The sequence below is a fragment of the Trifolium pratense genome, linkage group LG2 (genome assembly GCF_020283565.1).
Source record: "Trifolium pratense cultivar HEN17-A07 linkage group LG2, ARS_RC_1.1, whole genome shotgun sequence".
Taxonomy (NCBI): Eukaryota; Viridiplantae; Streptophyta; class Magnoliopsida; order Fabales; family Fabaceae; genus Trifolium; species Trifolium pratense.
Genome location: NC_060060.1, coordinates 25,944,495 through 25,959,909, shown reverse-complemented (window position 1 = coordinate 25,959,909; position 15,415 = coordinate 25,944,495). Strand labels below are relative to the sequence as shown.

The 15,415-nt window shown below is 30.2% G+C and overlaps 2 protein-coding genes across 3 annotated transcripts; both read right to left on the bottom strand.

Moving 5' to 3' along the window:
• Positions 1-1,111: 1,111 nt before the first annotated feature.
• LOC123911583 (protein SRG1-like) lies at positions 1,112-3,812 on the bottom strand. The gene is made up of 4 exons (XM_045963036.1): positions 3,376-3,812; positions 2,264-2,511; positions 1,773-2,097; positions 1,112-1,693 (listed from the first exon to the last, which is right to left on the bottom strand). Exons 1-4 carry the CDS (start codon positions 3,631-3,633, stop codon positions 1,433-1,435), a joined length of 1,092 nt encoding a protein of 363 aa, XP_045818992.1. The 5' UTR covers positions 3,634-3,812; the 3' UTR covers positions 1,112-1,432.
• A 5,484-nt stretch (positions 3,813-9,296) lies between these two features.
• LOC123911582 (protein SRG1-like) lies at positions 9,297-12,742 on the bottom strand. 2 transcript variants are annotated; one of them, XM_045963034.1, is made up of 5 exons: positions 12,659-12,742; positions 12,279-12,554; positions 11,011-11,258; positions 10,416-10,740; positions 9,297-9,747 (listed from the first exon to the last, which is right to left on the bottom strand). In XM_045963034.1, exons 2-5 carry the CDS (start codon positions 12,507-12,509, stop codon positions 9,484-9,486), a joined length of 1,068 nt encoding a protein of 355 aa, XP_045818990.1. In that variant the 5' UTR covers positions 12,510-12,554; positions 12,659-12,742; the 3' UTR covers positions 9,297-9,483. The 2 variants fall into 2 exon arrangements, with proteins under 2 accessions (XP_045818990.1, XP_045818991.1); XM_045963035.1 differs by having other exon boundaries at positions 12,279-12,704.
• Between the last annotated feature and the right edge of the window lie 2,673 nt (positions 12,743-15,415).

Genomic DNA, 15,415 nt, shown 5'->3' with positions numbered 1-15,415 from the left:
TCACTATGTAACAACTCGGAGTTGTTACATAAAGTACGATATAGAAGGGAGTCTTTCGGAGTTGGTTGAGCAATGGTTGCATGGGAGGTGCATGTCAGCATGTCAGATGGTATATGAGGCATTCTATCGAGCATTGAAAGAAACTCTTTATAAGGTGATTGATGCGCCTACTTTCGTAGGCCCTTGGGTTCAGTTGTTACTTAATTCCCATCATATACACAAATTGAAATTGTTGAATTAATTATTCTTGGCAGAATTACACCAGAGATCCTTTATCTTATTTATTTGTAACACTTTGATCCTTTATTTTTTATTTGTAACATATAAGTCCTTTATCTTTTAAAATATGCACAATCATATCCTTATTTTCATTTTTTATTTAAAATGCTGAGATGGCACAGCCATGTAAGATTATATTATATTTTAAAATGTTTTTCTTTAATTAAAATTATTTAAATTATAAAAAAACCCAAAAAATTAATGTGTTCATCATCATTCATCATCTTCACTTAACCCAAAATTAATTTCTTCTTAAATATCCTAGAAATAGAATCAATATATATATGTTATGTTCTCCTCAATCTTGAATGAACAGTAACGTCATGGAAATCTCATAGATGAAACATTGGCTCATCTTCTTCCTTGAATGAACACCATCGCTCCGCCGTCTGTTTCTGCCAACCCAGATGAAAATCACATCTCCTCCTCTCTTGATTTCGCGGTAGACTTAGTGCTGGGTTGCGGTTTTCTCTTCTCTCTGGTCGATGAACAGTAACGCGATTTCCTCTTTCTCGTTGAACAATAATGGGTTTTCACTTCGCCTTCATTTCGCTTGCTAGATCTGGTTTTCAATTTGCAGCAGATCTGGTTTTTGGGTCTTGCTTGATTTATGTTTTCTTAATGTTTGCTTGATTTTGGTGTGAAAAAAAAATGTTTGCCTGATTTTGCTATGTGATTTATGGGTTCAATTTCTTAGATCTGGTTTTTGAATTGTGGATATTAGTTTTTTTGGTTGAAGATGATGATGATAGAAGATGAACTTTCTTAAATTTTAATTTTTTTATTTTCTAAAATTAATTTTTTTATTTAAAATCTTTATGTAAAAAACAAATAATAAAAAAATAGTGACATTACTGCCAAGTCATCGACATGTCAGCATTTTAAAATAAAAAATAGAAAAAAGGACACAATTGTGCATGTTTTAAAATATAAAGGACCTATATGTTACAAATAAAAGATAAAGGACTAAAGTGTTACAAATAAATAAGATAAAGGACCTCTGGTGTAATTCTGACTTTATTCTTACATAATACATATGATATGATGCAACTGTGTACTCTGAGAATATTGTTTCTTAGCTACTACATATGATGCAACTGTGTACTCAGAGAACATGTTTATTTTTAACCCAAATAATCTTATACAACTTCAATCACTTACTATTCTCATTTTGGATTCTCATAACATCGAGGCATGATTTCCCTTGTAGCTGGCGTGAAAAGAATGCTTTGTAGTAATCTTGTACAGTAACTGTTTTAAACAATGCAGTCCTTTCAGAAGTAACAAGACTTGGTGTTGGACCTATAACATTGCTCATTTGAGGTCTGTGAAACGCGGCAATGGAAATCCTCTCTTTCTTCGAGTTAACTGTAGCTCGATGTTCAATACTCCGATAAATTCCATTGGTCAGTATCTGCACAACCATTTGAGGTAAGGCGATAATAATTCCTAAACTAACTGTAATATAAAGAGGATATAAAACAAATAATTACCTCTAAAATGTCTCCAACGTTGATTACAAAAGCATCGGTGAGTGGTTTAATAGAAATCCACTGTCCATCTTTTCGTATTTGAAGACCGTCAATCTCATTTGCTTGCAGAAGGATGGTTAAGGCCCCCGCATCAGAATGAGGATTCAGTCCAATGACATTTTCTGGTTGGGGACAAGGAGGGTAGTAATTCATCCTCATTGATTGCATTATATCATCAAATAACTCTAGCATTTCATTTTGTTCAATTTTAAGAGCTTTTTCCATATGTTTGATGATTGTGATGCAAACTTTTTTCAGTTCTAAACAATAGTTCTCTAAATTATCTCTGCAATATGAAACAATGTTAGTGCAAAATAATATTGTCAAATAGCCACTATAATAGCAATATACCTTGTCACATTGTGGAATTCGAACAAACAACTAATTTTTGTGATCTGTGATTGACAAATTGTAGATGGAAATACAGATGAAGTGAGAAAAAGATATAAAACCTGAATGGTTGCGGAATATTTGGAAATAAGCGGGGATTCCTTGCATACGATGGAAGAGTCGTAGTGAAGAATAAATCTGCCCATTCTAACTTTTGATCCTCAGATACAACAAACAATTGACCAAACCCCTCGATATCTTCTGGAGTTTGCCAAAATTTCTTCTTCACTTCCATTGGAAGACTTAAGAAATCTTTAACGCCTATCTTCACATTATCCACCAATGAAGGATTCACTCCATGATTAATCAGCTGTAATCAATTTCAATTTTAGATATCTTACAAATTTATGAAAATCTATGAAAGTGTTGAATTGCATTAACCAGACAATACAAAGTTTTCAACGCCGTTAACAATGGGACACATAAAATAAGTTCTCTTCTTCCAACCGAATTCTTTCCATACACAAAAGTCAGGAATTGAATCCCTAACCACCTGCTTAAGAGGCTCAAGACCCCTGCCACTTAGAACATTTCATTGTTGGTCTGAAGCTAGCATTATTATTCACAGAAAAACAGAATTCAAACAGAATAGAACCAGCAACATTGAAAATAGAAAACACTAGTTCTGAATAAGAAACATGCAAGTATCTCCCATAAACAATCTTACTTCTTGCCATACAGCATCAAAGATAACATTTCTAGCAAGTTAGAGAACCGTGTAGTTAAATTAACCACCTTATTATTGTCAAAAAAATTAAAAATTAACCACCTTATTACAAATTATCAATAAATCTAAGAATCTAAGTATAAACTCTTTTAATTAAGGGCCCTGAAGAGTGATCATCAAGTCCATAGATAATATATTTTTTTTTTGTTTTCACCATAAGTATCTGGCTCACTGAATCACCTAATCTAGTTCGGGGGTCAGTGCTGCATCAAGTGGTTTCAGTCCCCTTCTGATCACAGTTGCGGGAAATCGAACCAGGGTCATTCCTACCAAGTCCAGCGTTAATTACCACTGAACCAAACTAACGAAATTTCATTTGAATTTACTTTAAATTTTATAGTAATTATTATGTAAACTTTTCTTCAGAATTGTTCAAACTAGTGAAAAACATAATATAGGATGATCATTAATAGTGCAAAGTTCAAAAAAATAGTTCAAAGTTGAAACCTGGAAGAACCCCCATTCTTTACATGCATGATCTAGCTTCTCTAGCTCAAATGAATCTTCAGATAACAATTTACTAAGGTCAATGATTGGAACTTGTTGTAAAGAAGTTGTATTGGATACATCAATAGGATCTTGATTTGGTTGAAGGTATTGTTTTGGAACTTGTATGCTGGGTTGCTTTGCAATCTCTTGGACAGAAGGCACCAATAAGGAGGTTCCAAACTTAGACATTTTTATTATTGTTGAATTATGTTGCATAGATTGATAAGGTTTCAATTGAACATATTACGAAGAATTGTTTAATACTACATGTTGGAGGAAAAATCCAAATTAATTACTCCCTCCATTTCATTTCTTTTGACTTTTTAATACTGGTTGGAGATTGAATCCAATTTGATTACTCCCTCCATTTCATTTCTTTTGACTATACACACTTTAAAAATAATAATAGCGAGTTGTGTTGATTACAATGAAAAAAATATTATTACTTTTATTTTACACTAGCGGCCAAGTTTGGCCGTTCCGCGCCTGTTTGTGTGATCCACATTTTCTATTTTATTAACGTAAATAAATTGTAAACAATAATTTATTATAAGTTTGATTTTTTATCTAAACTAATTTGTGAAAGAGGATTGTGTTAATAAACTAAATAATTATCATTATATAATAACAAAAAAAAAATTTTATAATAAAGTTTATTAACCTTAATAAATTTATTTTTTTACTTAAAAGGTTATTAACCCAATCCTAATTATTTTCTAGCGGCCAGACAGGGCGCGTTCCGCGCCTGTATGTGTGATCCATATTTTCTATTATGTATGTTGAAGATTATTCTAAATTTTTTATGAATAATTGACTTATGGAAAAAAAAATTAAGTTACATAGAGATGCCGTAAAACAAAAAAAAAAGTCACATAGAGACGTTGAATCAAATGTAAAAAACTATTAAGTAAAAATGCGTACAAAAAATTCATTACAAAAATGAAGATCAATGCGTTCAAAAACTATTTTAGTAAAACATATGCTAAAACAATTAGCTAAATTCAAACTAAAAACCGTAACGCTTAATCCGCTTGTGTGATTAATGTTTTCTATGTTGCTAACGTATATGAATTATAGTGACTAAATTATATAAATACCCTTGTGTAAGTATTGTGTATACAAAAAAAGATTATGGAATTAGTAATGCAAACAGATTGACACCTAAACAAAATGAAATTAAATAAAAGAAATTTGAATAAAAAAAATGTAAGAAAAGAGTGAATTAAAACCACATTTATATCATAAGGGCAACACTATTGTATTGGATTTAGAATGCAGACGAAGTGTGTACCTTTTTTGAATTTCCCTCAGAATGGAGCAATATATAATTCAAATGTCTACACATCATCAACAAAAATAATTTTAGTCTTGTAATATAAATAAAAAAACCACATACTTTCAAAAGAAAATCCTTATAAATGAATAGGTACAAATTAAGTCCGTCGACATTGTACAACCCTTGCTATTGTATCATATTCATATCATTTCATTGGAAAACACTCCATATAGAACCTGTAAAGCATGAGAAAAATAAACATAAAAAAGTAATTATTTAGTGGCCAATAATAAGAAGAAAAAGAAAAGACCCTTATTTTTTTTTAATAAAAAAATAACAATTATTAAAGGGTAAAATTGGGATAATGAAAAATTCATACCAAAGTCATGTATCCTATTTATTATATGTATAGATAAAGGGTAAAAATGGGATAATGAAAAATCCATACCAAAGTCATGTATCCTATTTATTATATGTATAGATGAATAGATGTATAGATGAAAAATAATTTATGAAAGAAATTACTTTTTCATCTTAAAATAAACGATATAGTTGATAATTTCATGTTTGTCAATATATATACAACTTTAATCATTAATATTTTCAATTTTGTATGAGTAAAAATTATAAAAATTTGATGTTTTGAAAATACTAATGGAAACAAATTTAATATCTTATATATTAATATTTGTTTTCATTTATTTGTGAAAAAATACGGTCAAAACGAGATATGTGAATAGTGTATCTCGTCAAACTATGTCATTTAAAATGGAATAAAGAGTATTTACATAATAGTTTAAATACAATAAATAAAAATAAGGTTAAATATGTTCTTGGTTTCTTATTAAATTACCAAATTTCCTTTATGGTTTCTATAAAAAAAAAAAAAGTTACATGTTATGATATCTATAAAATTATTATATACGTAGTTTTAATTTTTGTTGTTAAATTAATATGTATTTTTAATAATTATTTTACATATATTTATAAGATTTTAAAAAGTTCCTCGAAAAGAACTTAAGATTTAATTTCTAAGTGAAAATTTTTGTTACTTTTATCTTTATTTTTTGAAATTTAAAATTTTTATATTAAACTCTTCTCTTTTTAAAAGTTTCTAAAGTTTTATAAAGAAATTTTTATAGTATTCAAAATATGCCTAAAAAATATTTATTCAAAAATTTAAAATTTTAGTAAACAATTTTAAATTTTTTAAAAAATAACAGTGACTAAAACAGTATACATAAAAATTCTGTAAGGAACTTAATTAAACTTTAGGCCAATGATAATTATTATTCACTACAATAAGATTTGGGGTTATTACAAACACATGACACTTTTTATAGGGACCAAAACCAAAATATAGTAATTTTATAAAGACAAAAAAAATATTTAACCCATAAAATATATTAGGTAGGAATGTGCAAAAATTCTACAATACGTTCAACATGCGCTTCACTTCGTTGTCACGCCAATTATCAAATATTTGTACAATACGTTAAATTTGTGTTCAACTATGTTTCCAGGTTTCAACTATTGTTTTGATTTTAATTTTCTAATTTTTGGTACATAGATGAAAATTGCAAAGTTCTCATAAATTCACACACACACACATAAATGAGGGAGTCGGAGTTCGAATTTCAATTATGACGTTCGACCTAACACTATAAAGAATACATGGCGTCCGACCTAACACTTATTTCGATATTTTTATTAGTTACGCTAACACTTATCGATGTTTTGATTTTAGAGTTTCCCTTTGTATAATTAAAAGTTAAAAAAAGTTAATTAAAAACTAATAAAATCTAATTATGATTAGCAATCTTTTTACGTCACCCCTTTAGTCACCACTTTACTAACTATTTTAATTGAAGGGTCAAAAACAAAACATTAATATACTGAAAAGACATTTAATATTGACCCTAACAAAATTTTGGATCATTATTGACGCAGTACGGAAGCGCTAGGTTAGCAAAACGCTAAACCTAATGGATAAAGACAAGCCGCAAACACAAACTTGTCAAAATAGGGTTTCGGAGTCCACCGAAAGAGTAATTTGGAGTCAATTAACAAATCTCCTAAAGATTGTAAAAATAAAAACAACAAACCTAGCTAAATAAAAATTACAAATCTACCTAAAATATAAAAATAACTAACCTAGGTGAAATATAAAAATAAGGAATCAACCTAAAATATAATAGAACTAAATCTAACTAAAATAATAAAATACAGAAGAAATCCTCCTACATCAATTATTAAATTGTTTTTAGCATTATAAGTGCTCAAAATATATTCTATTTGTTAGATGTGAATTGCTTAAACTATGGTTAAAATGCTTATTTTTGTTTTGCTTTTATTTCTTACGCTATTACTTGTTAGAAAGAACGTTGAAGGTAAGTCATTTTCATCCTTTTTATGTTTCTTTCTTTATTTTATAGTTTGGCCACAACCTTCTAACAATTTTTACAAGTAACATTGTTTTATTATTTTTTTTATTTATTTATTACAGCAATAGTTAAATGTGAATTTGATGAAGATTGTCCTAAAAGTACGCCATGTATGCTCAAGTGGAAGTGCATTAACCACACATGTAAATTTGTTCTCTCTTTATTCGAGAAGAATGTCTAAATATATTTAATTTTAAAGATTTTAGATTTATATTTCTGTTTAGAATCGTTAGGATTTATATTTATAATAGCTTAAGATTTATTTTATTTATTTAAAGGTATAATTTTTTTTGTAATCAATTTATTTTTGAGCTTATGCAAACAGCTTATGTAATTTTTATGTATTATTATAAGTTTGTCAAGGTAGTTTATGATAAAATAGCTTATAAAAATATAATTTTCACTAGTGTGAACTTATAAAATAGCATAAAACTTAATTTATATTGCATAAGTTGTTTGCATATAAGTACTGGACAGAACAGTACGGGACAATATAAGACAGAACAGTACAGGATAAAGTTTAAGGTGTTGAACAAATTTTGTCTTTGTACGATGTTTGATGAACAAAATGTTATTTTGGTTTTTTAGACAACTTGTGCAGAGGACAAAATGTTGTCTCGTGGTTCAGTTGAGGACAAGAATTTAGGTTTTTTGTCCAATCCCTTGGCCCCCAGTTTGTCCTATTCCAGAAATAGTTTTTATATCAAACACAATACAACTAAAGTTGTCTTGTCCAGACCAGTACCTTATTTTTTAGCGAATCAAATGCAGTATCGCTTAAAAACAATAGTTCTCTTATAGTAGGTACTTTAGTTAAATTATAGATAAACGAATTTGAAGTAATAAACACACAAGTATAAGAATCACATGCTAAACCGGTTACGGTCGAGCCGATCAAGAACCGAATACTTCTTATGCGCAGCAGTGAAAACTACAATTTTATAAACATAAAAACATCAAAATATTCTGCTTTTTCCATGTAATTTCTAAAGTGATTTTGAATAATTTTGAAAGTATTTTGGTGTCGTAAGTCATCCTTGGTTTGATGCAATTTTTTCCAAAATTTTCCATTTAGCCACGGTTTTAGCCATGGTGTAACCGTGGCTAAATAACATACCAGCACACTTTTGAAAAGTGTTCCGGTAAAATATGTTAAAGAGATAAATGTAATTTTAACATACCAGCACACTTTTGATGCAGGTTTAACATATCAGCACACTTTTAACATATCAACACACTTTAATATAAGGGTAGAATGATAATATTTTAAAATATGTTGGGGTAAAGAGATAAATGTAGGGGCAGAAAAAAAAAATTTCACTTTATTTTCCTTTCACTTCTAAAAACTCTAAGATACAGTACTTATTTTTTATAAAAAAAGGTTAAATGTTGTTTTTATTTTTTATTATAATGAGGTTAAAAGATAGAGTTGTCAATAAGAACTATATATTCCGCCACGTCACCCCACTTTCTTCGTATGACATGAGAGATTGACGGTTTCTTATTGGATGACTGCATAAAATTATTTTGTACCATCAGTGCATCTCCATTAAACTCTAAAAGATATGTTTGATAATATATTATAATTTTTCTTAAAATATAAAAATAAAAAAAATAAAAAAAAAAAGATCTTACTAGAACTTTTAAAAATGGTTATTTGGCCTAACTTTTATAAATATTTATTGTTTTGTATAAACTCAAAAATAAATCAATTCAAACATATGCTAATTCCCATTTTACTATCAACTTCGCATTCTCTTCCATCGCGATGGGATCAATGGATTCCGATGCTTCCATAGTTGACCCACTGTTAGACTTAATGGTCTCAATCTATTTGGGTTGAATAGATCATTAATTTAAAATCAGAAATGATCAGCAAAGAAAACGTTATCGGAAAGACCAGATGCCTATAAAACAGTTTTAAAAAAAAATTCTGGCGCAACGTACTTATGAGACTAAGAAATTTTGCGTTATAATATCAATCAAATAAACACCTTCCATCAAATTAATATAGATATTAATTTTGATTGCAATGCACAAGTACACTAGTTAGTAGTTATTATCAAAACTTAGAAAGCAAAAATCATAGTTTTGACAATTTATCAAGCACCTTGTGTGCAATATGAACTAGACTAAAATTAATCATTCTGGTTTAAACATTTAGTCAATTACAGGTATGAAACCTTGCAACCGTTGTTTATGAAAGTTTAATAATAGTAATTTTCGATTCCCATGATAGTACAAATCCACATTATTGAATTATTTAATTTTCTTTAGCTACCACCACATAGGGGGTAACTATTTTCAGACATGTTTATTTTTAGCCCAAATAGTCCTACAAAACTTTTATGGCTTATTATTCTCATTTTGGATTCTCATAACATCAAGGCATGATTTTCCTTGTAGCTGGCGTGAAAAGAATACTTTGTAGTAGTCTTCCACTGTAAGTGTTTTGAACAATGCAGGCATTTCAGAAGTAACAAGACTTGGTGTTGGACCTAAAACCTTGCTCATTGGAGGTCTGTGAAATGTTGCAATGGAAATCCTCTCTTTCTTTGAGTTAACTGTAGCTCGATGTTCAATACTTCGATAAATTCCATTGGTCAGAATCTGCAAAACCATTTAAGGTGAGTATTAATAATTCTTAATCCTCAGAGTATTGATACATTTATCAGTAAGAGTGTAAAACTGATGTACATAGTCATACTTTGCGACATTGCGACCATTTTAGTATCTAAAATTACATATGTCAAATGAATGGAATGGAATTACAAAATTATTTCTGAAGTTGAACATCTTCAACTACATTAATTCTTTTGGATCAGTCAATTTTTGCTTTCGAATTATCTCAAGAGACTAAAGTGAAAGCCTTTGAATTTCAGCGATAGTTAACTTCGCGTTGTGTGCAGTTATACAACCCTTGACTATAGACAGTCATATCTCGACCGTCCAAATAAGATCAGACGGTCTATATTTCAAGTTCTATATTTTAAATTTAAAAAAATAAAAAATTTCATTAAAATATAGACCGCCAGATCTTGAACAGATGGTCCAAATGCGTGTGAGTGCACGCATTCACACTGCACCTATTCTCCACTTGGTGCTTCAAACATCAGACCGCAATAATTTTACTAATTTAGTGTAAAATTTATTCACACATAGCTCCACCGGCTAAATGTGCTTGGCGCTTACATTTGATTTTGGTTCTTACACACTGATAACACATAAAAGGGTAAAATAATAAGAGAAAATATGACTAATTTTCTATCAATTATTACTTCCAAAATGTCTCCAATGTTTATGACAAAAGCATTGGTGAGTGGTTTAATAGAAATCCACTGTCCATCTTTTCTTATTTGGAGACCTTCAATATCACTTGCTTGGAGAAGGATGGTTAAGGCCGCCGCATCAGAATGAGGATTCAATCCAATGACATTTTCTGGTTTGGGACAAGGAGGGTAGTAATTGAACCTCATTGATTGATTTATATCATCAAATGATTCTAGTATTTCATTTAGTTCAACTTTAAGAGCTTTTTCCATATGTTTGATGATTGTGATACAAACTTTTTTCAATTCTAAACAATAGGTCTCTAAATTTTCTCTGCAATATGAAACAATGTTGGTTAGAGTAGAGTAATAATAATATCATGATAAGAGGGAAACTAGTGGCGCTATATTGCTACAACGTAGTAGATTCTCTCTGAACAAAGTACTATTGTTTTGTGATACGGTATTTAGTGCAAAATGTTGTCAAACAGCGGTTGAAGCATCACTGTTTTACTGCAGAATTTGAGCAAACAATTTTTCACGATCTGCGACTAACAACATTGTGGCTAGAAAACAAAGACAGAGTGAGAAAAAGATAGAAAACCTAAATGGTTGTGGAATATTTGGAAATAAGCGTGGATTCCTTGCATATGATGGAAGAGTCGCGATGAAGAATAAATCTGCCCATTCTAACTTTTGATCTTCAGATGCAACAAATAATTGACCAAATCCTTCTATATCATTTGGGGTTTGCCAAAGTTTCTTCTTCTCTTCCACGGGCAAGGTTAAGAATTCTTTAACACCTATCTTCACATTTTCTATCAATGATGGATTGACTCCATGATTAATCAACTGTAATAAATTTCAATATTGGACATCTTAGAAAGTTTATAAAATTAGAGATTTAGAGTATATAAATAACTATATCTGTTACATTTAAACAAATTAAGGAAATGCAAGAATGCAAGATGTATTTTGTCTATCAATATATTGGTCACAAATGTTATTTGATGTCATATTTGCTGCTATTAAAATGAAGCAGATGGAGACAAATCCAACATTGACTAGAGGTATAAAATTTCCCTTTAATTGTATTTCTTCAAATTTGCAGAACAGAAAAACAGAAACATTGAAAATAGACAGTATTAACAGTTTAAATTTGTGTTAGAACAACTTGAAACAAAAGAGAAATAATAACTAAACGCAAACAATGAACACACGATGTTTCATAACGGAGTTCCCCAAATTGTGGGCAGAGTCACTACCGTTTGTGTTTATTAACTTGAATGAATTATGATTTTAGTGTTACAGACTGTATTTATAATAATACTACGCCACCTCAGCTCCTGGGCTGCCCCCAGCCCTCTTCCCGATGCATATGAGTCATACTCAACACATTGGATGAGATAACAACTAAATATAAGTTTATAAGTTGGAGCAGTCATCACTTTACAGTATACAAGCTGCTTTTGTATGGGTTGAATTTGGCCAATCCAAAATTGTAAGATGGTATTAGAGTCTATCTATCGAAAATTGTCAGGTCATTTGATATTAGGTCATCACTACATGTCCAGTCGTGATCTAAAAGGATATGTTAAGTGTCCGACAATGTATGAGATAAGACTTGAACATAAGTTTATATGTTGAGACAGTCCTTACTTTACAAACCAATTTTATAAAAGGGTTGAATTACGTCCAACTCAAATTCTATGAGCAAAAACTAGACAAGACACCTTCTAGTATATCTCACAAACAATCTTCTTTCTTCTTATCCAGCACAATAACTTCATAGTTCAGGGAATCAATTAAGAATTTTTTACAGTATACCAATGAAAAATACAATGCATTCAGGAGGAGTAATATAGTTCAAACCTGGAAGAACCCCCATTCTTTACAAGCTAGATCTAGCTTCTCTAGCTCATTTGCATCTTCAGATAACAATTTACTTAGATCAATGATTGGAACTTGTTGTAAAGAAGTTGTATTTGATACAACAATAGGATCTTGATTTGGTTGAAGATACTTTTCTGGAACTTCAATGTTGGCCTGTTTTGCAAGTTCTTGGACTGAAGGCACCAATAATGAGGTTCCACACTTGAACATTTTTTTTTTCAAGTTATGAATCCAATTTGATTATATATATGTTACCTTTTTCAATAAACTATATTAGAAGCTGCAAATTACTTGGAATGTAATTATAAAATATATGAAGTACTAGATGCATGTGAATGTAAAAATGAAATATTTCTTACCTTGATTAGCTTAAGATAGCTTTGAATGATGATTTTAGATAAGACTGTGTTTGATGGAATGAAACGCTTCAATGCATGGACACCATTTGAAAATGAGTATTTCATGGAAATGGATTCTGAGCAGTCAGCCATGGTACAGTCAGGCTACAGTCAACTTCTCTGAACCGTTTGATAAAAATCGGATGGATCTGATCTTAGTGCATTTTAGTTTTATAAAATATAAATATTTTAACTTTAACTCTGAACTGTCCGATTACAAATCGGACGACTGTGATCTACCGACTGCATGTAGTCACAGTCATTGACAGCACCCAATCCATATCCGTATTTAATTACTAGTGAAGAATGACAGACAGAGCACGTTTCTTCACGTGAAGGTAAACAACAAATTTTCTTTTTTTGAATGGCAGGTAAACAACATAAATTCCAACTACTCACTTAATTAAATAAGGCTTAATTGCATTTTTTTTTTCTCTTTTATTATTATTTTAGATTTTAAGTTGGTCAATTGTCTTTTAAAAGTTTCAAACGGAAACCAAACTTGAAAAGATGACATATGTTCAAATTTAACGGTAATAATAAAAAATTTGACGGGAGGGACCAACTTGAAACTTTTAAAATATAAGGGATCAACTTAAAACCTAAAATAAAGATAAAAAATTAAAAGTGTAATTAAGCTATTAAAAAATATATATTACCGAGATTAGTACAAAAAATAGTAATTTTTTAAATCGTTGAGAGACCTTCGATACATACTCATGGGTTAGTTTTTTTTTTTTACATAGACGAAATAAAAAAGTCACTATAAATTCACACACATAATGAGGAGTGGTTATGATGCATAAGCTTTTTCCTCATGCATCATGGATAAATAATGAAAATTGTTTAACGCGCCCCCAGATTTCGGTTTGTAGAAATCGAAGTTTTTTTTTGCCTTGAAAACAAATTTCGGTTTCTAAAAACCAAAATTTACTCTGATTTTGCACTAGGAAAAATTCGGTTTCTGCGAACCGAATTTTTCTGCAAGGAAAAAATTGGAATATTGGGGAACATAAAAGAATCACGGGGGATCTGGAGAGAAAGCATCATTAGAGTAATTAGAGTAGATGATACGCAATAAGATAATTTTTCTAATTAGGTATAAATTGACTCACTCAAGGAGAGAGTAATTCTTCAATCTACTATCAATCAATTTTTAGAACAGATAAAAAAGAGTTACATAAAGTTAGCTAACAAGAACAAACCCTTTTTTTTTTATCATTTCCTCTTCCAAGGAAATTACAAAAGTGACCATCAAATTGTCTTGAATTATTCACTGGCCAAGAGCAATTCTCAATTTCTTTCATTTCCTCTCTTAACCCTTTACTATAATCACTTAAAAACTCACTTAGAACGTATTTTCCATTCCCAGAACCTTACCCAAAATCTCTCAACACTTAAACCCTTAATTTCTATTATGTTTCCTCTTTTGTGGTTCTAGAAAATAAATATGTTGTCATGTGAGCTTAACCAACCATGTCCTTATCGCTCTCTAGTCTCTATCATGGAACGAATCTTTAGGACAATGATCAATATCAAGCCTCGCTAGAACCTTGAACTTGATATTGACCTCCACTTACATGCAACCATATATTCTTAAATTTGTAAATATTATATATTGCATATGGCATATATTTTTGACGCACATATATGGTATTTTCTTTATTTTCTATCCCTAAACAAAATGATAAATACAAATGAAAAATAACAGTTAAACTATGGAGACAGTTAACAAAAGAGGAATACAAAGAGATGAGACAAAGGGAGACTAGGGTTTCCTAACATTTACATTCACAAGGGATTATATAGCAAACCTAATGGGTCCAATAGCAAGCTCAATAACTTATTATCTAACACCTACCCTCAAACTCACGATGCATTAACAAGAAGCATTGTGAGTTTGTCAAACAAAACAAAATACGAAAAACATACTAAATAATATAAACTCAAAACATTTTATCTTAATACTACCCCTCAAGCTAAAGCTTACTAAGCTTTTAAGCTTGTTACAAGTTAACCCTGAAAATAAATCAACCAACTACTAGCGTAACCAACCGAGCTAATAACTAACCAATTGAGAGAAGCAACCAAAGTGAGCAATCATCCGAGAGAGAAGTAGTCTCCAAAGAGAGAAACCATCAGATAGAAGAACCAATCTCAAACCAATCCAACATCCAATTCATTCCGAGCTTACCAAAACCAAACCATTCAAACAAAACCAATTCAATTCAAACCAACAGAGAGAAGTGATAAAAATTTAGCAAGTGTACTAAATTGTCGTCAAGTAATAAAATCAAAGTTCGTATCCACAGGGATTGTTTTAATCTCGACAAAACAATTAAATTAATTTAGGATTAATAATTAAAATGCAAAGGGGGGAGTTTAACTTGGTTTGGATTTTTATCATAAACTTAAAAATGACTTAGAATTCAAATTCATGAAGAGAAGCGATTGGTCCTTATTGGTTCACCTAATTATTATTTTTCTTGGTAATTTCATGTATGAGTACTCCATGTAGTTACCTGATTAGATTAAATCTCAATTGATTATACCAAATGTCTTGGTAACATAATCTTCTCCCTTGATCATCAATCCCTAATGTCTTAGATGACTCGATGATCAATTGAGGAATAAAAACCTTAATCCTTAAAATCTCAATTAACAATCCAAAATGTCTTGAGTGAAAGTTAATTGATTAATTATCCCTAGATCGATGAT